Below are 24,777 nucleotides of genomic sequence, written 5' to 3'. Positions count from 1 at the left end.
GAAAGGCGGCCGGTGTCAGCGCACATGTGTCTGCTCCGCCGCTCCACTAGAGTGTCCGATCAGGTAAAACTTGACAGGCGGACCTATTCGGACATCCTGTGTGAAAGGGTCCTTACCTATAATAACAACTGTAGTATCATTAAATAATAATTTGACCAGTGGAGGTGGAGTTTATTCTGATGGACAGCCAGAGTTGTCATGTGGGGTTCATAAGCGCAAAGAGAGCGCAAATGTCTCTCAAGCAGCTGGAGCCTCCCCATAAGTGATAAAGAGAATCATGTGGAGCGGCTCTGATTACTTTATTGGCATTCGCTCCCTCTTTTCTCCTATGCGCCCTACGTGATGACTGGAGCTGTCCATCAGAACAAGTTCCACCTCTACCGATCAAAATACTATTATTAAATTAGATGTATTACAGTCGTTTTTTTTAGGTACAAATAATAGCTTGAAAGGTTGCTTATTAACCACTTCAGCCCCGGAAGGTTTTACCCCCTTCCTGACCAGAGCACTTTTTACAATTTGGCACTGCATCGCTTTAACTGGTAATTGTGCGGTCATGGAATGCTGTATCCTTATGAAATTTGCGTCCTTATTTTCCACAAATAGAGCTTTCTTTTGGTGCTATTTAATCACCTCTGCGATTTTAATTTTTTGCGCTATACACAAAAAAGGAGCGACAATTAAAAAAAAAAAAAATATATATATATATTTTTTACTTTTTGCTACAATAAATATCCCCAAAAATGTTTTTAAAAAACAAATTTCTTCATCAGTTTAGGCCAATATATATTCTACATATTTTTATTTAAAAAAAAAATAAGCGCATATTGATTGGTTTGTGCAAAAGTTATAGCGTCTACAAACTATGGAAAAAACTTATGGCAATTTTTTTATTTAGTAATTTTTTTTTTTACGAGTAATGGCGGTGATCTGCGTTTTTTTTTTTTTTTTTTTGCAACATTGCGGGGCACAGATCGGACACTTTTGACACATTTTTGGGACCATTGACATTTATACAGCGATCAGAGCTATAAAAATGCACTGATTACTGTGTAAATGACACTGGTAGAGAAGGGGTTAACACTAGGCAATTAAGGGGTTAAATATGTGTTCCCTCAGTGTGTTCTAACTATATGAGGATCGGACTGAGTAGGAGAGGAGACATTTTGCTGTTCCTACATAGTAGGAACAAACGACATGTCTCCTCTCCTCTGTGTTTGTGTTTAGCTGGTTAGTGGGCATGGAGGAGGAGGGAGGGAGTGGGCTGTCATTGACCATTGTGTATACGCCCACATGTGTGACTCTGTAGTCACATGGGTTGCTCAGATGTGATAGGGTGGAAATAAAAGTCACTGAAGACTGAGCATGTGCAGAGTTGCTAACACTGCACTGCCAAATCCTTAGCTGAATTGGCGACATGAACAGAAGGGGGAGATAGAGAACAGCAGGATCAACCAGGTTTTTGCAGAATACAGAAAATTCTCATAGTGACTGAGTGAGGATAAACCGCATGTAATGCAACATTTATTTATTGTTTTTTAAGATGTGGGTTTATTGACACACTAATGATTTTTTTCATTAAATGTAGAATACTTTTTAAAATTTTTTTTATCTATGAAACCATGTGACTGCAACAGTGCCAGTTTGCACTGGCCAGCCATGGGAAAACCTCCTGCAGTAATGTCTACAGGATATTTTCGAGGTTTACTGCTTTCACCATCCACCAATTGCACACTGTGGGGTGGAGCAAGTGAATAAAGGTTACGTGACCAGCTTATATAGAGAATAAAATACGTTTTTTTTTAGTCAGTTCTAATTAGATTTTCTTATACTGCTATAATAAGTTCTCATATATGTGAAAGGGTGATTGCGGGTTTTATGTCACTTTAGATGTTTTTCTGTTTCCCTCCTAGATGCAACCAAGATCAAGGCTGACTTCTGTTCTGTGAAGGATGACTACATAAGTGTTTACCTTTATATTACTACTAAGGACTCTGTGGTAAGTGGGATTTGTAATGACCCATAAAATTTGACTGTCTAAACTGACTTAATAAATTGGGAATATTACCATACCTGTGTTTTTCTCTCAAGCTCTGTGTCAATGACGAGCTAGTGGCCAAAAAGTTTGCTTCTTATTACAAAGACAATTCTGTGGATGACGAGGTGAATGGAAATGCAATAATTCCCATGGTCAATGGGATACAGTCACCAGGACAAGAGAATGGACCCGTGGTCAAGGAGCTGCAGTCACCAGGACACCAGAATGGATCTATGGTCAAAGAGCTGAAGTCACCAGGACACCAGAATGGATCTATGTTCAAAGAGCTGAAGTCACCAGGACACCAGAATGGATCTATGGTCAAAGAGCTGAGGTCACCAGGACACCAAAATGGATCTATGGTCAAAGAGCTGAAGTCACCAGGACACCAGAATGGACCTATGGTCAAAGAGCTGCAGTCACCAGGACACCAGAATGGATCTATGGTCAAAGAGCTACAATTCCCAGGACACCAAAATGCATCCATGTTCAAAGAACTGCAGTCACCAGCACACCAGAATGCACCAATGGTCAAAGAGCTTCAGTCACCAGGACACCAGAATGGATCTATGGTCAAAGAGCTACAATTCCCAGGACACCAAAATGCATCCATGTTCAAAGAACTGCAGTCACCAGCACACGAGAATGGATCTATGGTCAAAGAGTTGCAGTCACCTGCACACCAGAATGGATCTATGGTCAAAAAGCTTCAGTCTCCAGGACACCAGAATGGATCTATGGTCAAAGAGCTACAATTCCCAGGACACCAAAATGCATCCATGTTCAAAGAGTTGCAGTCACCAGGACACCAGAATGGAGTTAAATCTGTTTCCCTGAGTAAAGAAGAAGCCCAAGTTCCAACAAAAGAATCGCCCAAAATTGCATCGCAGCCAATCCTGTGGTCAGCATGGAGATGTTTGGATGGAGGACATACTACAGGTAAGTGCAGAACAGATTTCTGTTTCCCACCTTGATGTAACTATGCAGAGCTTTATGTTTAAAGTGGTTGAAACCCCTCACACATATACCCATTGAAGTGACTAGCATGAGAGGATACAAAAAAATAAAAACAAATCCTCCTACATAAGTTGTTCAGAAAAGGTGGGATATAGGGTGCACTAGGTAAAATGGACCCTCCTAGGATCATAAATTCACAGTTTGATGCAAGAGGAAACGGGATAAAGCAGGCAGATGTCTTGAAGTGCACATCAGCAACACTCCATTAGAGAAAAGCAAACTCTCTGGTAGAAAGCAGACCACAAAGAAGTCAAAAGGAGATAGGATGGTTAAAAACACTTCCAAGAAGTGAAGAACATACAGGCTTGTCTGATAAGATAAGACGACCAGCTGGAGGTTTTCATTAAGATGTTGTGGCATCAGCGTGTTTCCTAACTGACCAGCGTTTCAGATATCCAACAAGAGCCACCACGCTGCTAGAACCAGCGCGGAACGCAGGTACTCGGCTGTGATGTCAAAGAGGGCGTCACCGTCCTTTGGGCAATTAAAGTCTTATTTTATTGCATATAGAAGCGCCTTCTTTGTGTTCTGCTTCCTACATAAGTTGTACCTGTTTATCTGCTGCTATCTGTCCTCTTCAGCCATTCAAAGATCAGAATTTTCACAGCATCTCTCAGCTCTGAAAAGCAGGGGGCGTGGATCTGAAGCCTCACAATGCAGGTCTCAGTAAGGACAGCTCTGAGCTCTGATTGGAGGGAGGGGGCACACCACCCACACAGTACAAGGAGAACATGCAGAGCTGAGGATATCAGTCACAGGCTGTCTGCTGGAGCTCTCCTCCCAGTCAACTTTTTTTCTCTTGGTGTCAGGAAAACCTGTCAGAAGTGACTTATGCTGTTAACAGAGGAATGAGGCAGCAGGGAGAAATCACACTCAGTGTTTTGGACAGAGACATTTACACATTATAGAAGGATGTGTTTTGTTCATATTTAATTTCTGATTTTTACAACCACTTTAACCACTTGAGCCTCCGGAAGGTTTCACCCCCTCCATGACCAGGCCATTTTTTGCTATTTGGCACTGTGCTACTTTAACTGACAATTGTGCGGTCATACAACACTGCACCCAAATTAAATTTATGTAATTTTTTTCAAACGAATAGTGTTTTCTTTTGGTGGTATTTAACCACTTCAATACCGGACACTTTTGCCCCCTTCCTGCCCAGGCCAATTTTCAGCTTTCGGCGCTGTCACACTTTGAATGACAATTGCGCGGTCATGCAACACTGTACCCATATGAAATTTTTATCTTTTATTCCCTCACACAAATAGAGCTTTCTTTTCGTGGTATTTATGGCAGCAGATAGCTGCCATAACTCCGGTATTTTCAAAGGCGGGCGGTCCTCTTTCAGATAAAAGTTGTCTCTGCGGCGGATTCGGCGCAAGATCACTTTTATCGGCAGTGGGAGAGGTGCCCCCCGCGCTCCGGTCGTCTTCGCCGCTTACCGGAGCCGTCGGTAGTGCCGGAGATGATCCGATCCAACCCCCTAACAGGCCTGGAGCCGAGTGAGGGAAAGATGGCCTCCACTCGGCTCCATAACATTGGATGACGGAGGCGACGTCAAACGTCACTTCCGCCCAATGGTCTTAAAGGGGAAATTTTTTTTGGGGGAAAAAATACATTATTTTATTTTTTTTAAGCATGACATGTTGGGTATCAATTTACTCGGTGTTACATTATCTTTCACAATATTGAATTAAAATTGGGCCAACTTTACTGTTGTCTTATTGTTTCAATTCAAAAAAGTGTATTTTTTCCCACAAAATTGCGCTTGTAAGACCGCTGCGCAAATACAGTGTGACATAAAGTATTGCAACGACCGCCATTTTATTCTCTAGGGTGTCTGAAAAAAATTATATATAATGTTTGGGGGTTCTAAGTAATTTTCTAGCAAATAAAATGATTTTAACTTGTAAACACCAAGTTTGAAAAAATAGGCCCAGTCCTTAAAGTGGAGGGCCACCCTAAAAAAAAAAATTGCATCAAAAATCTTAAAAAATTTAAAAAAAAAAAAATGTGGAAAAAAAATAAAAATTAACTTACCTGAAACCCTTGTTGCTAGGCAGTCTTTTTATTCTGCCTCTTCCTATTCCGCGGCGTGTCCTGCTCCTCGGTGAGTGGCCCCATTGCCTTCTGGGAACTGTGTGTTCCCAGAAAACCACGGGGCCATTCACAGAGCGCTCACGCGTGCGCAGTAGGAAACTGGCAGTGAAGCCGTAAGACTCCACTGCCTGTTTCCCTTAGTTAGGATGGCGGCGCTGGCAGCCGATCCGATGGACGGATCGGCCGCGGGGGGGGCCGACATCGCGGGCTCCCTGGACAGGTAAGTGTCTTTATTAAAAGTCAGCAGCTACAGTGTTTGTAGCTGCTGACTTTAAAAAAAAAAACAAAAGGGCCGGACCTCCTCTTTAAGTGGTTAATCTTATCAAAAGATAAACCTCTCTCTGCAGATATCCAGCAGGAAAGTAGATCGGCCCCGCACAAGGAGAAACCACCATTCTTGGCCAATCAGAGTGGAAAACCATCAGATTTCTTGTCGAAAGATAGTACTACTCAGTCCTTGAGAAGTCCAAATGGAAGCATTCCAGTTCTCCTGCAGACAGATGAACCTCCACTCTTAGACAATCGGCATGGAAATGCATCGCTTTCACTGGATAAGCCAAATCGGCCTTCAAGCATTCAGGAGCAGAAAATAATGACCGGTCCTGAGGCGGTGACACCTTCTACCTGGAACAATATTAAATGTGGCCCAAAGCTTTTTCAGGGTAAGCTGTTCTCTGGTTTTAATTGTACACTTTTCCAGTGGTTTGGATTTGTTTAAGCCAAGATTATTCATCTGTAACTCATAGTCTGCTTGTATATTTATAATATGCCAAGAACACTGGCTCCATGCGAATGGGGGCATTTAAGCTGCTATGTGCGCCCCCCCCCGTGATGTTTTAGTGCACCCAGGAGATACTGATTCCAGCCCCTCTGCCTGCAGCCTGTCAAAGATAGGCCTGAACACTGTACCAGGTGGTACTTGCATTTAGGGCCCTATGCATTCAGGTTTAATATTTAATGGCACCCCCACACATCTAGCAAACACAGGCCCATTTGTGGCCACCAAAACCGCATGGTTCTGGAGTACCATGCGGTTTTGGTGCTGCGCGATTTAATGAAATGTGCTGCAGCACTTTTTGCGTATATTCCGTGCCTTTGGCAGCCTATTGATAATAACACAAAAATGGGCATTCTTGGATGCACCTCAAGTCTTGAAATATTGGGGGGTATGCACAGCAGCTAGATACCCCCTTGTGTGCAAGAGGCCTAAATCAGCATTTTTATAGCTGATGATGTGACAAAACGTGAGCTGCTATGGTGTTATTACTTTATTGGTGCCCCGAAATGAAAATTCTGCACTGAAACCAAAAATTCTGAATGCACTTGGCTAAAACCTGAAACCGAAATGGACAGTTTTTAAAAAATAAAATTTTTTTTTATGTATAATTTGTATTATATTCGACTTTTTAATTACTAGTTTTTGAAGCGCTTTTGCATTAAAAAAAGCGCAAGAAAAGTTTCAGAAAAATGCATCCCTTTAAATTCTATGTATGTCTTCACACTAGTTCCTTGCGTTTTCGTTGCGGTGTAATGCACCTCCCCATTGAAATGCATTGAAAGCGCAGCAAAAATGCATCAAAAACGCACCGATGTTGTGTTTTTGATGTGGTTTTTGAGTCACATGACCTATGAAAATATTGTGTGATTTTTGGTGGCTATTATTGGTATCTTTTTTTCCTGTCGGCAAAACACAGATAACCCTATTTTCAGCCAATAATCTTCAGCGGATGATATATCGGTGCATCCCTAACTTTAACCACTTTCTGACCACCTAACTGTAAAAATACGTCATTACCTTGACATTTAATACTGGGGTTATTGCTGCAGCTACAGTGCCTTGAAAAAGTATTCACACCCCTTGAAATTTTCCACATTTGAACAGTTACAACCAAAAACGTAAATGTATTTTATTGGGATTTTATGTGATAGACCAACACAAAGTGGCACATAATTGTGAAGTGGAAGGAAAATGATAAATGGTTTTCAACATTTTTTACAAATAAATATGTGAAAAGTGTGGCGTGCATTTGTATTCAGCCCCCCGGAGTCAATACTTTGTAGAACCCCCTTTCACTGCAATTACAGCTGCAAGTCTTTTTGGGGATGTCTCTACCAGCTTTGTACATCTAGAGAGGGACATTTTTTCCCATTCTTCTTTGCAAAATATCTCAAGCTCTGTTAGATTGGATGGAGAGCGTCTGTGAGCAGCAATTTTCAATTCTTACTAAGTATAAAATTGATGCGCTTTAAATAAATAGTGCACAATATGCTGCTGCGACTAAGCTTAAATCCAGGAATAAAAAATGCATACATGTGAATAAAATAAATAAATAATTATGGTGCTAATACATGTGTTAAAATTGCCAAAATAAATCTTCAAATTGGTGATGTGACGGTGAATATAAATAAAATAATAATGACACTCTGAGTACAATGTCCAGGCAGAGATAAATAGTGGGAGAAAGTAAAAATAATTAAACAGTTCCTTCCCTTAATCCAGATTGATTCACTCACTGGGTTAGATCGTTTGTATCAGGATATTTAGTTTTTCTTGCATCCCACTTCAGCCATTATACTGCTGGTGATTCGGCTCTCAGGATAAAGGTTTTATGCAAAGCAAGCAAAGAAAAAATAGATCATTGTGCAGTGAACTTACTAGATAGTACATAAGCAAAACAGGGACAAGAGATACACTCATAAACTCCCGGTCTATTAGAAGCATTCAAATAAGCAGATTGCAATCAGCCGCTGTGGACGAGGTTTCCCATAGAGAAACAGCTGCTGTTAACCTTCAGGTGTATTGCAGCAGTGAACGTCCTAAGCTCCTCCCACGCGTTACATCACTGACACGTGACTTTTTCAAGGAACTCAGTGATGTAACGCGTGGGAGGAGTTTAGGACGCTATTTATTTAAAGCGCATCAATTTTATACTTAGTACTATTTGTTTGGTTATCTGATCACCCTATATTGATAGCAGCTTTAATTTACTGATTTTTTCATAGCACTAACTATATTGGTATATATATATTTTTAAGCACAATTTATTTATATCACACATATCTATCCACATCAGCGCTTGGTTTTTATTCATTTTTTTAGCAATTTTCAAGTCTTGCCACAGATTCTCAATTGGATTTAGTTCCGGACTTTGACTGGACCATTCTAACACATGAATATGCTTTGATCTAAACCATTCCATTGTAGCTCTGGCTGTATGTTTAGGGCCGTTTTCCTGCTGGAAGGTGAACCTCCCCCCAGTCTCAAGTCTTTTGCAGTTTTTAACAGGTTTTCTTCTAAGATTGCCCTGTATTTGGCTCCATCCATCTTCCCATCAACTCTGACCAGCTTCCCTGTCCCTGCTGAAGAAAAGCGTCCCCACCACATGATGCTGCCACCACCATGTTTCACAGTGGGGATGGTGTGTTCAGGGTGATGTGCAGTGTTAGTTTTCCGCCACACATAGCGTTTTGCTTTTCGGCCAAAAAGTTCAATTTTGGTCTCATCTGACCAGAGCACCTTCTTCCACATGTTTGCTGTGTCCCCCACATGGCTTCTCGCAAACTGCAAACTGGTCTTCTTATGGCTTTCTTTCAACAATGACTTTCTTCTTACCACTCTTCCATAAAGGCCAGATTTGTGGAGAACACGACTAATAGTTGTCCTGTGGACAGATTCTCCCACCTGAGCTGTGGATCTCTGCAGCTCCTCCAGAGTTACCATGGACCTCTTGGCTCTTCTCTGATGAATGCTCTCCTTGCCCGGCCTGTCAGTTTAGGTGGACGGCCATGTCTTGGTAGGTTTGCAGTTGTGCCATACTCTTTCCATTTTCGGATGATGGATTGAACAGAGCACCGTGAGATGTTCAAAGCTTGGAATATTTCTTTATAACCTAACCCTGCTTTAAACTTCTCCACAACTTTATCCCTGACCTGTCTGGTGTGTTCCTTGGCCCTCATGATGCTGATCACTAAAGTTCTCTAACAAGCCTCTGAGGGCTTCACAAAACAGCTGCATTTATACTGAGATTAAATCACACACAGATGAACTCTATTTACTTATTAATGAAGGCAATTGGTTCCACTAAATCTTAATGAGGATATCAGAGTAAAGGGGGCTGAATACAAATGCACGCCACATTTTCACATATTTGTAAACCATTTATCATTTTCATTCCACTTTACAATTATGTGCCACTTTGTGTTGGTCACATAAAATCCCAATAAAATACATTTACGTTTTTGGTTGTAATATGATAAAATGTGGAAAATTTCAAGGGGTATGAATACTTTTTCAAGGCACTGTAGATGCCATAACTCTGGTATTAAAATTTATATCCGCCTCCGCTCTTTCTGCTAAAAGTGATTAGAGCGGCTGATTAGCCTCTGAATTTCTTTTAGAACCGGTGGGATAGTAATAAAAAAAAATTGTTTAAAGCGCCCCCCCCTGCTCGCAGGCAGAAGCAAAGGCTTTTGTAGATCACGCCCACCTATGTAAACATTTTTAAAGCGGTTGCCCATAGTTTGGGTTATTCCATGAACGTGTGTAATTTTAAAGCATGACGTTAGATATCTATTTACTTAGTGTAATATCATCTTTCATATTTTAAAACAAAATTGGGTTATATATTGTGTTTGTTTTTTTTTTTTTTTTCGTTAAAGTGTATTTTTTTCAATTGAAAAATCACTGTGCAAATACCATGTGACCTAAAAAATAGCATTGACTGGCATTTTATTCTCTAGGGCCTCTGCTAAAAAAATATATGTAATGTTTGGGGGTTCTAAGTCATTTTCTAGCAAAAAAAACCCCAAAAAAACACAGATTTTTACTTGTAAACAAAAACTGTCAAAGAAGGCCTGGTCCTTAGGTGTTTTTTTAATAAATATTCTCAAAAGTAAAATCATTTTTTTTTTTTTTTTTTGGTTATTCTTTACACAGATGTCCCAGAAAGGGCTGCTGCTGAGATCAGGTTTGTCAGTTATTTGTAAATAAAGTTTTGTTTTGAAGTGACATCTGTCTTTGCATAGAAAGAGAGGATTATTTGTCAATAATCAAATGAACTAACATATTATCCAGAAATAAATATTGCAGTTAGATACAGTGCTGTTTGAATATGAAGCTTTTTGTGGTCCCATAAGTGTACAAGTAGAACTAAAGGCAAAACCTTTATTTTTTTGTTTTAGATTATTAGATTAAAGGAGGGTCATAATTTATAACTCCTGTCTGTTATGTTTTTTTTTTTTGTTTTTTTTTTAGCCATCTCTGTCCCATTGGGGAAATTTACCTTCACTTCCAGTCCCATATACAAATTATTAAGTGAGAGAAAATCTCTGCAATGTAAGGGAATCCCTTATGGGAATCCAGGTCACCAGAACTAGTTTCCCCCGAGAATTTCCCTCTATTACTTTTCTGGGGACAACTCAAAATTTGAGATTTTCTTTTACTTTCAATGATAATGGTAAACGGGACAAATAGGGTGAATCTCCTTAACTGGGGCACAGACAGCAATAAAAACAGGTGTGCTAAACCATCTCCAGTCTATCCGAAACTATTTCCTTTGTACACTTTTATGGGAGAGCACAAAAAGCTTCATATTCACATAGCGCTATATCTAACTGGAATATTTATTTATGATTAATATGTTATTTCACATGGGTTTTTCATACAGCTGCTGCGAGCTGCGTCGTTTTATTTTGGTTTAAACTATTTTTTTCCATATTTTATATATATATAATATATATATATATGTGTGTGTGTGTGTGTATATATATATATATGTATATATATATATATATATATATATATATATATATATATATATATATATATATATATATATATATATATATATATATATATATACACACACACAGGGGTTTATTTTTAGCCCCATGTACTTCGGGACGTTTACATACACAATGCTCTCTCCTGTCAGTCGCTCCAGCAATCAGTGGGTCCCGGCCAAAAAAACCCCTACCCGGAAAACAAAATTGTGTATAAATATATATCTCTAGATATAGAGATATGTATATATCTATAGCTATAGATATATATAAAATCAATCTCTCTCTCTCTCTCTCTCTCATTCATACATATATATATATATATATATATATATATAATTATATATACACAGTATTACATTCATATATATATATGAATGTAATACTGTGCAGCTGGCCCACACTGTAGCAGTTAAACTACAGTGTGTGGTCAGCAATTGGTTAAAAAATAAGTGCACTTTCAGAAAAAGTGCTCTTATTCTGTTTGTCCCCTCCCCCTGACTTAAAGTGTTACTAAACCCAGGAGTCTGCATTCACTATATCTGTTCTCCCACAATACACAGAACATGGAAATACAATTTATTTAGTAAATAATAACTGCTAAATACCTTTTCTCAGCAGTATATAGCAGTCTTGTGATTTCTGTCAGTGTCTGGTTAAAGCTTGTAGGAGGAGTTTTTATTCTCCAATGAGGCTGTGTAGGACCCCTGACTCTCTGTATGGACAGTGCTGATTGGCCCTGTGCTGATCACATGCACCCTCCCAAAAAAAAAAGGAATCTCTCTAGCAATACACACCAAACTGAGCATGTGCAGAGTGCCTCCAAAGGCTCGGTCTTATCAAGAGATGGTTTGGGGACAGTGGAAGTAGGGGAGGATCAGAGATGACAGGATCAAATAGCTTTTTCACACAATGCAGAAGATTAACCCCTTAGGTTTCACAGTGAGTATAACAAGCATGCTTTACTTCATATGCAAACTGATTTAACTGTTGTGGGTTTAGTAACACGTTAACCAATTACACACGGCCACTTCCACAGATGTATACTTACCGAGATCTGAAGCCCATGGCCTCTGGGGATTGTTTACATCCAAAGTCACGAGTACTGTACTACTTTCTCTCCTGGAGCTGTACAGCCCTATAGAGGTCTATGGGACTCATCTAGCGGTGTGTCCCCTGGCCAGCAGGGTGTGGGCATTGTGTATCAGTAAGTAGGCAGAAGAAGAGAGAGGGATCTTAGGTCAGTGGGAAAACGCAGAAAGAATGCTAGGAAAAGTAACTTTTTAATAAAATGAAATTAGGAAAGCAGAGTTTTCTTAGCAGTAGCCAAATTTATGTTAAAAAATTAGGGTAAGAGAGATGCTGTATTTTTTTTTTTTTTTTTTGGAATTTGTATTTTGAGATGCACTTGCAGCTTCCTTTATGTAATAATTTACATTTTCATTGCTAAATTATTGTGATTGTGCCAGCTTTATTTATTGTTAGAGGTGGCTTTCTCAGTTCTGGTAGCTGCTATCTGACCTCATGCTCCAGAGTGTGCAATAAAATCAAATAACAGACACATTTCTTTTTTTAGAGGAATTCAATTGTTTTTTTTATGAGGCTCAAGTATAGCACTGTTAAAAAATATATATATATATATATATATATATATATATATATATATATATATATATATATATATATTTCTGTTGTTCAAATTCTTTTGACAATTAACATCTCCACAGGGGTCACAGCGAGGAGAAGACATGTCCGTCGGTTAGAGAAGTGCAGGATCCTTTAGCTATGCCGACCACGGAAGAATTTGCTGTTGTTCAGTCCCCCTGGCCTGCATTGTGCAACGTAGATCGTGCAAGAAGGATGTCTACTGGTAGGATTTAGCTATTGCCTTTTCTTTCTTAAATTTTTATGTTTAATCTCTTATTTATTTTAAAAGTATAAAAAGACACAATAATGTCATAAAAAGACAAGAGAATACAAACATATCAAAGGAACATTGATATATCCTAGCCCATACAGTAACGTAGAGTAAATAATGGTGACTTCCGTCATTAACAAACCCACATCTGTGGGGAATAGGGAAGCAACCATCGTTCCACAGTTCAAACAAAAGCAACCAAATGACAGAGTCCCATATCATAGAGATGAGGGGGAGACAGAATAGATCTCTATAGCAATAAATTATAGGGAGAACATTAACACATAACTGCACGTGCATCATAGCACCTCTGAAGCCCAAAACAGCAACAGAGCGATGAGACAAATATGCTCCGCAATGGTAAGAGAAGAGGAGGAGAACAGAAAGAAAAAGGAGGATGGGGGGGAAAGAAAAAAAAAAGGGGGGGCGTAAATTGGGAGGGGAGAGAAGGATAAAGGGAGATGGAGGAGAGGGCCATAAATACCTACATAAATCATATCAATCGTTTTTTATTTTAATTTATTTTTAATAAATTTGCTAAGATTTTAAACAGACTTCTTTCACGTTGTCATTATGGGGTATTGTTTTGTAAAATTTTGAGGAAAATAATGAATTTAATCCATTTTGGAATAAGGCTGTAACATAATAAAATGTGGAAAAAGTGCTGTGAATACTTTCCGGATGCACAATATCAATTCAGCATACCAGTGCAAATCGGCATTTTTAATAATAAAAATCCTGTCAACAGACTGCACTTAGAGGCGCCCTGCTCTTTTGCTATTTTGTTACTGTACAGAGAGCCAGCTTCTGCTCACCTGAAGAGCCGCCCTGGTGCTTTGACATTTTGGGACTATACACACTCTTATACCATGGACATTGTTTGATTTTATATGCCTTTTTTTTTTTGGTTTCTATAACTCTTCACTAGGGTAATAAGGTGTATCAACCTGCGGTGCCTATACTTTATCCTCCGTACAGGATTTATATAGCTCCAACAGTTTATGCAGCACTTTGCAAAGTGACATTATAGACAAGACAGTACAGTTTTAATACAAGAGAAACCAGAAGGCCCTGCTCCTTAGAGCTTAAAATCTAAAAGGGAGGGTCAAGTGATACAAAGGCTAATAACTGGGGAAAGAGATGATGGAGAATATAAGAAAAATGATTTGTTACACGGAGGCGGGATAGGTTTCTCTAAAGAGATGGGTTTCCGGGGATCACCTAAAGGTGGATAGAGTAGGAGATAGTTGGACTGATTTGAGGTAAAGAAATTCCAGAGGATGGGAGAGGCTCTGGGGAAGTCCTGGTGGCGAGCATGGGAGGAGGTGATGAGGGAACTAGAGAGTATATGAGGTCTTGTGAGGAGTGAAGAGAGCGGTTTGGTGGGGATTTTGAGACAAGGCTAGTGATGTAGCTGGGGGCAGATTGGGAGGCATGAGAGGATGAGATAGCTTTGTTAGTATTTTGAATTTGATATGTTGGGTTAGTGAAAGCCAGTAGAGGTATAGAGAAGTAGCAAACACTGAACGGTTGGTAAGGTGGATGGGTCTGGCAGCAGCATTCATGATGGACTGAAGTGGGGATAGCCTATGGGAGAGGAAATCCAATGAAGAGGGAGTTGAGGTAGTCAGGGAGAGAGATGACCAGGTAATGAATTAGAAGCTTTGTGGCATTGTTGGTTAAGAAGGGGCGTATTTTGGAGATGTTGCAAAGGTTGATTTTACATTATGACCATAGATATACTTTAAAGATTTGGGGTCTTACTGCCATCTGTAGGAGGATTGGACACTTGCAAGCAAGAAAAAAAACCACGGGCCAGCACAGGGTATAGTCCCTTCTATTACCAGCATGCTTACATTTTGTGCTAGTGTCCTAGGAGGATGAATGTCTTTTCTGCAGTTCTGCTGTTGTAAAGGCTAACCTATGAGTTTTCTAGCAATTATCTCCTTTACTTTATTCTTCAATCAAGACTCTTTATGCTGCTGCTGGAAGTTTCCCCTCTGCTTTGAAGCCAACCACGCAGTTGTCCTCAGCCTGGCTTTTGGACCGTACTGCATCTAGACCAGGAATATGCAATTAGCGGACCTCCAGCTGTTGCAAAACTACAAGTCCCATCATGCCTCTGCCTCTGGGTATCATGCTTGTGGCTGTCCGAGTCTTGCTATGCCTCGTGGGACTTATAGTTCTGCAACAGCTGGAGGTCCACTAATTCCATATCCCTGATCTAGACCATGCGGGACTGCATATAGCGCAAGTAGCCTAGAAGTGACTTTCAGCCATGAGCTCTGCATAGGGTACTTTCCAGACCCAATTCAAATTAAAGTGGAACTTCAGTCAGAAAATTAAGTCCTGTTAGATCACTTCATGTTGGCCCCTTTTGCAGGTATAGCTGTGTAAAACATTAAAAATAAGTGCCTATACTGTTTAAAATCCAGTAATACACTGTCTCACCCTGCTCTGCACATGCCCAGTTGCTCTCTATTTTTTGTTACTGTGCCAAAAATGTACAAACTGATCTGCTGACAGCCTAAAAATTTACTGCTGCTCAGGGCTCCAGCAAAATGGCAACCTCCAGCAAGAAGAATTGGGAGCAATGCTGGGGGAAATTTACAGCACTGAGCACACAGTAATTTTGGTAGCATAAATATTATTTATGAATGTATGTTCCTTTCTAAAAAGCATTATTTTTTTATTAAGTTGTTATAGGTAAAGTTTTGCTTTAGGTTAGTTTTACAAGCCCAAAGATGCTGGCATTTTTTCTGTGCTTGCCCTGTCTCTGAAGAGTTGGTCAGTAGGCACTGGGAGATCTCTCATTTTTTATTTGCCACTGTTTCAGTATTCCCCGTTATCCCGTTGACTCTGTCCTGGAAGGAGTTAATGTGTGACGGAGCACTGATGTTCTCATTAAAATCACAGCCTATGACTATAAGTTGCAAAAGTGTAGAAAATGTGATGAAAGCTAATCAAATTCATTATTTCCAGTGAAAACAATGTGCAGTAGTGACACTTTCACCGTTATTCCCCTTCGTGCACACTTTCACCTTATGAGGATGACCCCCATAAGAAAGGTTAAACTGCACTCTAGTATGAATCCTCCAAACTGAAACAGATGGACTTAACTAAAAGCTCCCTCTCTCTTTCCCCTATCCTCCACTGGATCGATCCATGGCGCTACTGCAAAAAGCTCCCTCTCCTTCCCCTATCTTCCACTGGATCGATCCACGGCACTGCTGCAAAAAGCTCCCTCTCTCTTTCCCCTATCCTCCACTGGATCGATCCATGGCGCTGCTGCAAAAAGCTCCCTCTCCTTCCCCTATCCTCCACTGGATCGATCCACGGCACTGCTGAAAAAAGCTCCTTCTCTCTTTCCCCTATCCTCTACTGGATCGATCCACGACACTGCTGCCAAAAGCTCTTTCTCTCTTTCCCCTATCCTCCACTGGATCAATCCACGGCACTTCTGCAAAAAGCTCCCTCACTCTTTCTTCTATCCTCTACTGGATCGATACATGCGCTGCAGCGGGGGTCCCATAGTTTGCTCAACCCAGCCAGCCTGCAATGCACTTTCTCTCCAAGATTGTCTCAAAGCCATGCCCAAACCACGTTCTGCGCGTTTCGCTGGATTGACATCTGGGGCAAATCATACCTTTTATGATAAATGTTTTGCTTGGATTCCATTACATTTTCTACACTTTTGCTATTTATATTCAAAGACTGTGATTTTAATGACATTGTGTCCACATTTACACATCAGTATATGGTGCACAGTTGGACTTTTTTTTCACATTTTTCACTTTATTATCCTTATTAATTTTGGAACACTTCTACCACCTGCCTTCAATGAACACCCCTTATACCAGCTGTTCTGACTATTTGAAGCCTTTCCTCTTACCCTGACCTTGTACATTCACTATCTGCACTGTGAATGCAACATGTCTTATTCTAGACATGGGGGGACAGTCCATCTGTACCTGGTGGCCCCAGTTCACTTTATACTAACAGGTTGCTTGCAGTGTGTCTGCTAATGGTGCCAACATCTGCAGTCTGGAGTCCTGTGTGCTTTGTGAAAGGGGTTGTGTCCCTTCCCTACTGGGAATCCTTGGCTGGGCTACAGTGTTTTTTTTTTTTTTTTGGCTAGGGTCTAATTCTCCTCTATGTGGCATTGCTAGGGTATCCATATACAGTATTTGCACATGTTAAAGGTCTCAAACCTAGTTCCTGGCAGATTGATGGCTGCCTCATACGTGTGACAGGATTCTTTTATCAAAGTTCAGAAACCTTGAGCATAACGTTATTTGTCTTTTACAGAGATCAAGGAAGAATCCATCGCCAGAATCCGGTAAGAAGTTGTCTTATCTGTATTGAAAGTAGCAGAATGTATGCAGTTAGTATGTAGTATTCCATATGCATGCAAAGGAAGGTGGAGGAAGTGTAGAGACTGATATAAATAGAGGACCTCATAAGGACAGATTTATTATTATTATACAGGTTTTATATAGCACCAACAGTTTGCACAGCGCTTTATAACATGAGGGCAGACAGTATAGTTACATTACAATTTGGTACAAGAGGAATCAGAGAGCTCTGCTCGTTAGAGCTTACAATCTAAAAAGGAAGGGTCAATTGATACAAATGGTAATAGCTGTGGGGGGATGAGCTGATGGAGAAAGTAAAACACAGTGTTAGAAGCAGGATAGGCTTCTTTAAAGAAAAGGGTTTTCAGGGATCTTCTAAAGATGGGTAGATTAGTGGACAGTCGGACAGATTGGGGTAGGGAGTACCAAAGGATAGGAGAAGCTCTGGAGAAATCCTGGAGGCGAGCATGGGGAGGAGGTGACAAGGGAGCTAGAGAGCAGGAGGTCTTGGGAGGACAGAAGACTAGGTTAGTGATGTAGCTGGGGGCAGAGTTATGGATGGCTTTGTAAAGATGATAACGGAATAACTTGACTTCGATTGCTGCATGTGCAGAGATTCTGATCGTGTCAAAACATTAAAGTGATTGTAAAGTTCTGTTTTTTTTTTTCTATTAAAATAACACACATGTTATACTTGCATGCTCTGTGTAGTGGTTTTGCACAGAGCAGCTCGGATCCTCCTCTTCTCGGGTACCTGGCTGGAGCTCCTGGCCCCTCCCTCCCTGTCGAATGCCCCCACAGCAAGCAGCTTGCTGTGGGGGCACCCGAGCTGCAGCTCTGTGTGTCCATTCAGACACTGTGGTTCAGCTCATCCTCTCTCTATCTCCTGATTGGCTGAGTTTGACAGCAGCGGGAGCCAGTGGCGCCGCTGCTGTGCCTCAGCCAATCAGGAGGGAGAGTCCTGGATGGCCGATTCACTTGTGGACATCGCTGGACAGAGATGGGGCTCAGATAAGTATTAGGGGGGGCTGCTGCAGAAAGCTTTTTATCTTAATGCATATAATGATGAATGCAGCAATGTACAGAGACATCTTTGATGAAAACCTGCTCCAGAGCGCTCTGGACCTCAGGCTGGGGCGAAGGTTTATATCCCAAAATTCCAATATTGCACAATGACTGTGAATACGTATGTACATGGGACTTTTTCCGTTTTTTTTTTTAATAAATTTGCAAAGATTTCAAACAAACTTCTTTCACGTTATCGTTATGGGGTATTGTTTGTAGAATTTTGAGGAAAATAATTAATTGAATCCATTTTGGAATAAGGCTGTAACGTAACAAAATTTTGGAAAAACTGAAGCGCTGTGACTACCTTCTGGATGCCCTGTACATCTGTAAACACGGCTCCTTCAGATCCAGCAACACAATCGACCTGACCCAGGGATCTTTTCTGACACAGGGTTTAGCAAGTCCTGTTGCTTGCTTACTGTCATATCAGTTGTGTCCAGTGAATTAAAACAATTCCATTCGATTTCAATTCCAAATACTTTAGGTGTCTAATCCTGTTTTGAATGTTTGTTTTTTGTTTTTTTATATAGAACACCGAGTGGGAATGTATCATCCTCGGCTCCCGACAACATGAGACAGGCACAAAATTTTACCAAGTAAGTCCTTCAGCAGAGGATTTTTTGTATTTGATGTATTTCTTTTTTTTTTTTTTATAAAGTATATCTTTATTAAGATTTTAGGGAGTAACATAGAATATAAAGAGTAATCCAGTGACATATGCACAAAAAGTATAAAACCCTTTCATCCACTAAAGCAGGGATATGCAATTTGCAGACCTCCAGCTGTTGCAAAACTACAAGTCCCATCATGCCTCTGCCTCTGGGTGTCATGCTTGTGGCTGTCAGAGTCTTGCTATGCCTCATGAGACTTGTAGTTCTGCAACAGCTGGAGGTCCGCTAATTGCATATCCCTGCACTAAAGTATAAAAATGATCCTTAAGCATAAACAAACCAATATCACAAAATGACAGCATCGGGATGAGGTCTGAGGATGCCATTAATTAAAAAAAGGGTTTGAGAGATCCAGCAATAGGTCTGTTAGCTCATTAATTAGGTGAAGTCAGAACTTTCACAAATCATCATCCAAGGGAGCCATATTTCTGCAAACTGTGATGAACAGTTGTTTAATTGAGCCATCAACTCCTTCATCCACATTAATGTATTCAACTCCTCATCCTGTTTCTCCTCTTTGAGGCTCTGACTGTGACAGACTGCAATTTCTTTGCTTCTGCCCACCTACCTTGCCAAGGGCCACAACTCTGATCTCCTTTCTGTTCCTAATGCCTGCCTACAGTAACTTTGGTTTACTCCAGCCATCTGACCCTCACCTGCTACGAGCTGCCTGGGCTTTGTGAGTACATGAGGACTTGTCTCGTTCCCTGAGCTTAGGTCTGTTTGTAGACACAAAGGAGGCAGTCCCGCTGCAATGGGTGACTTGGCTAACTCTCTCCTGACAGTTATGGAGATGTTTACTCTGAGCCCTCCAAATGCCCTGACATCTGTAATCTGGAATTTGGTCAACCTATTACTAGAAGGCCTACTCATTGGAGTCCTCCTTAGCTCTTCTGGGTGGGGTTGAGCCCCTTTTCTTCTTGTTGGGTCCTCTACTGCAGTCACACAGAACTTTGTGACCAAATCGACCCAGTTTCTTGATGGTGCTTACTGTTGAGGTTCTATGTGTACTCCTGTGCCATTCCCTGTAGAGGTGATTTCTAATCTCCCCATGGTTTTAGATGAAGCTGGGTTAGCTGAAATCGTTGTGATCCGCTCTAGCAGCAGTGTAAAAAGAGTCTCGATTAAAAAAAAATGAATAAATGACTAGGTTAGTCTTTTAGGCCCCTTTCAGCCCAAGCGGAATCCGTCCAAGCTGATTTGCCTGCTCAGCGGGGGATCTCTCCACGGATCCCCGCTGAGCAGGCAGATGACAGGTCCGTGTCTACTCCGCTATGCAGAGCAGACGCCCACACAGCCCGCTCCCTCTATGGGGTGGTCAGATGGAAACTACATGTCTGTTGTCATCCGATCCATCGAACAGATGGTAAACATATCCCATCTGTCTGTTTAACAGATCGGATGCCAGTGTCTTGTTGAGAAAGTTCCCCCGGCGGATAAGGACCCCCCTTGTACTGCGCAGGCGCAGCGCTTGCGCAGTACGAAGACTAGGAGCCGCCGAAAATAGCCGAAGCTGAAAAACTTCAATCAGCTGTACACGGCGCCTGCGCCTTGGGTCCAGGTTGAAGACCCACCATCCAAGTGGACCTAGAGGGAGAATTAAAAAAGTGGCGAGCGAGGCCGTGCCCGAAGCGTGGTGAGCGAAGCGAGCCCGTGAGGGGCCCTATTACAGGCGCCGTGTACAGCTGATTTCTATTCGGCTTTGGCTATTTCCGCCGACTCCTACTGCGCAAGCGCTGCGCCTGCGCAGTAAAGGGGGGTCCTTATCCGCCGAGGGGAACTTTCTCAGCAGAACACCGGCAGATGACAGTGAGCATATGTCCGCTGACGCCCCATAGAGAACAGTGAGTGGTCCAATCGGGTCCACCTGCAAAAACGGACAGGCGGACCCGATTGGTCTGCTGGTGTGAAAGGGGCCTTGCACAGCAGAGCTGAAAAGAGACCTCCATTCCACTAGGTCACTAGCAGAGGCATGCTGGCAGGAGGGGTTATCCTGTTTTTGTTTTTTTTATTTGCTGGTGTCTTCCTGTAGGCGGAATTATAACCTGAAGATATAAGCCTTTCTGCATCCCTCAATGGACAAGGAGGATTTTTTTCATAGGGTAAAATAATAATTACTAGTCCCATCAATTGTCCAACTGTTGGTGGGTTACATATGGGGATGTTCCCATATTTTATATGTACAAGTATACCAGAAATATTTGCTTTCCACACAGAATCTTTCTTATACAAATGTATGCAAATTCTGTTGCAAACTATTAACAGCAGTTTACATTTCCTTTTCATTTCAGGTTACTTCATTTCTTAAATCCGAATCCAGCACAGCTATCAGAAGAAGAGACTGACGAGGTGTGTATATCTTTACTGTCCTTATTTATAATGTAAATCCTGGATGCTGACACTACTGCATGCTTTCACTCTCTCATCATTTTTCTTAAAGCCCAACTCCAGGAATAAAAAAGTGTACCCTTGCAGTGGGGTCACCCATACTTCAAGGGTTAATTGCTTGTTATATCTAGGGGATTGCAGAAGAGGCAGTTTCACTTACCCAAATCTGTGCTTCAGCCAAGAATCTCCCATTCCACCCGGTGCTTTGGGTGGTGGGCAGAACCTTGGCGTCGTCATGTACAATAAAAGGAGCATTAACCCGTATGATACGTTTAGGAGGCTAAAGTGCTACCGGAGCCAGTTGCAGCTTACAGAGCAGCTGTGCGGGGGACCAGACCAGAGAGCGTGTCCCCGTGGGACAAGTTTGAGGGTTCAGGTAAGTAAAACGGGGGGACTGGGGTGCCGGTCACTGACAGGTGTTTTTTCACCTTAATGCATAGGATGCATTAAAGTGAAAAAACACGAACCTTTACAACCCCTTTAAGTTATTCTATAGTCATTGCGAGGTCGAGTAACTGGCAGAGTAAACAGTATGACTTCAGATGACTTCTAACCACCGGGGCTTAAAGTGTTACTAAACCCAGGACCCTGCATTTACTATATCTGGTCTCCCACAGTACACAGAACATGGAAATCCAATTATTTTAGTAAACAAACTGCTAAATACCTTTATCAGCAGTAAATAGCAGTCTTGTGACTTCTATCAGTTCCTGGTAAAGCTTGTAGGAGGAGTTTTCATACGGCGCTGAGCTGTCCTATCAGTATCCATGACCCCTGAACCTCTGGACTGTGTTGATTGGCCATGTGCTAATCACATGCACTCAACCAAAAAAAACAACTCTCTAGAAATACATACCAATCTGAGCATGTGCAGACTGACTCCACTAACCCTGTCTTATCCGGACATGTTCTGGAGTCAGTGGAAGAAGGGGAGGATCAGAGAAGACAGGACCAAGCAGTCGTTTTACACAATGCAGTGAACTAACCCCTTAAGTTCCACAGTGAGTATAACAAGCATGCTTTACTGCATATACAGACTGATTCTACTGTTTTGTGTTTAGTAACACTTTAAAGCCCTAAGACAGCAGAAGTAAAGCTCAATAAAGGGCAAATAAAATATTTTATAAGTAAACTTGAACATTTTATGATGATTGTAGCAAACAATAAATGAGGTGATGCATGTACCAGGAGTGGGAACATATATATGATTCTAACATGTTCACCTGTATTTGATTTCTTAGCAGCCAAAGGCTGTTAGAAAACTCCAGGAAGCAGTATTTGTCAGCAAAACCTTAACGGCCTATCACACCTTGGAATCTGCTCTTCTTTGTTCTGGTATCAAAAAGGTAAGACCATTGTAAATGGATGTATAACTGTATCTATGTAAAAATGTATGGGCATTCCTGAATGCGATCCTTTAAGTTTAGACTTCATGCACACTACTTCTGTTGAACTCAAGTTTTTTGTGACTTTAGGCATTTTATTTATTTATTTTTTTTTGCCCTTGAATTTCCCCTAATGTTATCCTGTGTCATGCACAAATGGACATTTTTAGCAGTTTAGTAGCAGGGGAGTTTAGAGGTAGTTTTCTGAACACCCTAAAATCACGTTCAGGGGATGGAATTTTGACCACAAAACACGCTGTTAAATGCGCCTAAACGCATGGCGTGTTTAGCACTTAAGCGTTTCTTTTAATGGCCAGAATGAATTAAAATTCTGGCCAATTAAATAAACTCCAAACACTGCTAAACGGTTAAACTCATCTAAACTGGTTTGAAAAAAATGCAGCTTAGGTGAGTTAAAAACGCAGATTTTTTTCCTGTCAGGAGAAAAAGCATTTACAAGAAACCACAGTGTGCATGAGGCCTAAGACTCTGTTCACACGTATACTATTGTGGTGCTTTTTGCTGAAAAGCACTGCAGCTTATTTAACATGGTATAGGAAACGTCTACATCTATGCTTTTTTCAGCTGCTGCATCTTTGGAAGGCGTCAGGGTCTTTTTTAAACACAAAACGGTGCTTTTTTTTTTTTTTTTTGCTTTTTCGGTTCAATAGACTTCAATGGAGAAGCTGCAGAAAAGCATGTAGTGCGTTTTTGTTTTGCGATTTTGCTATGATTTACATGTTGCCTTATTTAATCTTCCCAACAACAGCTTGGGCAAAAAAAAGCATAAAAAACACGAGTACACGCGTGCATAAATGGAAAACACACAGCAAAAAGCACGGCAGAAACGATCAAAAGCTGCATAGGTGTGAACTGAGCCAAAAAGCTCAACAATTTGCTTTAAAAGCAAACTGCTCAATACACATATATGATGTAGGGGTGGACCAATACCTTTTTTTCAGGGGCGATACTGATTTTTCGACCGCCTTTCCAGCCGATATCAGGTGCTGATATTTTGTAAATCACCGTCACCTGCCACCAGATGCAGCATGTCTCTTACCACTGTTACCTGCCACCAGATGCAGCATGTCTCTTACCACTCTTACCTGCCACCCAGACGCAGCGTGTCACTACTTAGACAATTTCTGGCAGCGTCTCCCCAGAGGCGTCCGAGTGGGTTAACTTCCACATGTGGGCGGTGAGAGATGATGTGTAACTATTTCTCTGCTCACCTGCAGCTCTGCCGGGAGCAGCCTTGGCGGCCCTGTTGTAGGGGTGGAACAGAGGTGATGCAAGGAGTGAGAGATGATATAATCTCTCTGCTGCCCGCCGCTCTGCTGACAAAGATTGGCAGAGACTGCAGCGAGCGCCACGTAGGGGACAGGGGGAGGAGGTCAGCTGACCGATACCGATTATTTGAAAAATGTGAATATTGGCCCCTAATAATTGGCTGCTCTGATAATCAGTCGACCCCTAATATGATGTTTTAAGTTCTATGTAAGATTTATAGGAATGATACATTGGATTTATGCTTATGTTTCTCTTTTGCAGCTGACCACTTTAGTACCTACAGACAATGCTCGCTCTTGATCAGTATTGTTATTCATGTGATGGTTATGGCCCTGTTGAAGTGAAAAGGGTTATGGTCATTTTGAAGTTGCCATTGTGATGGAAGGATTGACCTCATATTGCCACGGTGTGGGAAGGGTCTGGTCAGTTGCAAGGGTGAAGGTGGCAACTGAGGAATCTGCCCTGTTGGCATTGAGATGGAGAGACTGTCCCTTGCTGCCATGGGGGCTAAGGGTTTCTTAGCCAGAACCACAGTACTGTTGTTGTAGAAATGGGGAGACTGGCACATTACCATGGTGATGGGGGTACACTCTTTGCCAGGAAGATGAAGGATTTATTACAGTCCTGGTATGGTGAAAGAGATTCAGACCCTGTTACTTTGTTGATGGAGGTATCATTATATAGCATTGAGAAAAAAAATGTCTTTGTACACTTGTGTAATGGCTTTCTAAATGAAAACGAAATGGGAAAAAAATAATCAGAA

General features: G+C 41.3%; 1 protein-coding gene across 1 annotated transcript in view; it reads left to right on the top strand.

The window, feature by feature from the left end:
• The window catches only part of TDRD12 (tudor domain containing 12), a 101,109-nt gene that overhangs the window by 12,911 nt on the left and 63,421 nt on the right, over positions 1 to 24,777 (top strand). The window contains exons 6-12 of the mRNA XM_073603895.1: positions 1,914 to 1,999; positions 2,092 to 2,977; positions 5,506 to 5,820; positions 17,166 to 17,196; positions 18,811 to 18,876; positions 21,243 to 21,300; positions 22,581 to 22,685. Of these exons, the coding sequence (XP_073459996.1) occupies positions 1,914 to 1,999; positions 2,092 to 2,977; positions 5,506 to 5,820; positions 17,166 to 17,196; positions 18,811 to 18,876; positions 21,243 to 21,300; positions 22,581 to 22,685 (1,547 nt within the window). The remainder of the gene's footprint in view (positions 1 to 1,913; positions 2,000 to 2,091; positions 2,978 to 5,505; positions 5,821 to 17,165; positions 17,197 to 18,810; positions 18,877 to 21,242; positions 21,301 to 22,580; positions 22,686 to 24,777) is intronic.

This window comes from Aquarana catesbeiana, linkage group LG11 (genome assembly GCF_042186555.1).
Source record: "Aquarana catesbeiana isolate 2022-GZ linkage group LG11, ASM4218655v1, whole genome shotgun sequence".
NCBI classification, from domain to species: domain Eukaryota; kingdom Metazoa; phylum Chordata; class Amphibia; order Anura; family Ranidae; genus Aquarana; species Aquarana catesbeiana.
Note: the sequence above shows the minus strand (reverse complement) of the source record. Positions and strands in the feature narration are given on the sequence as shown.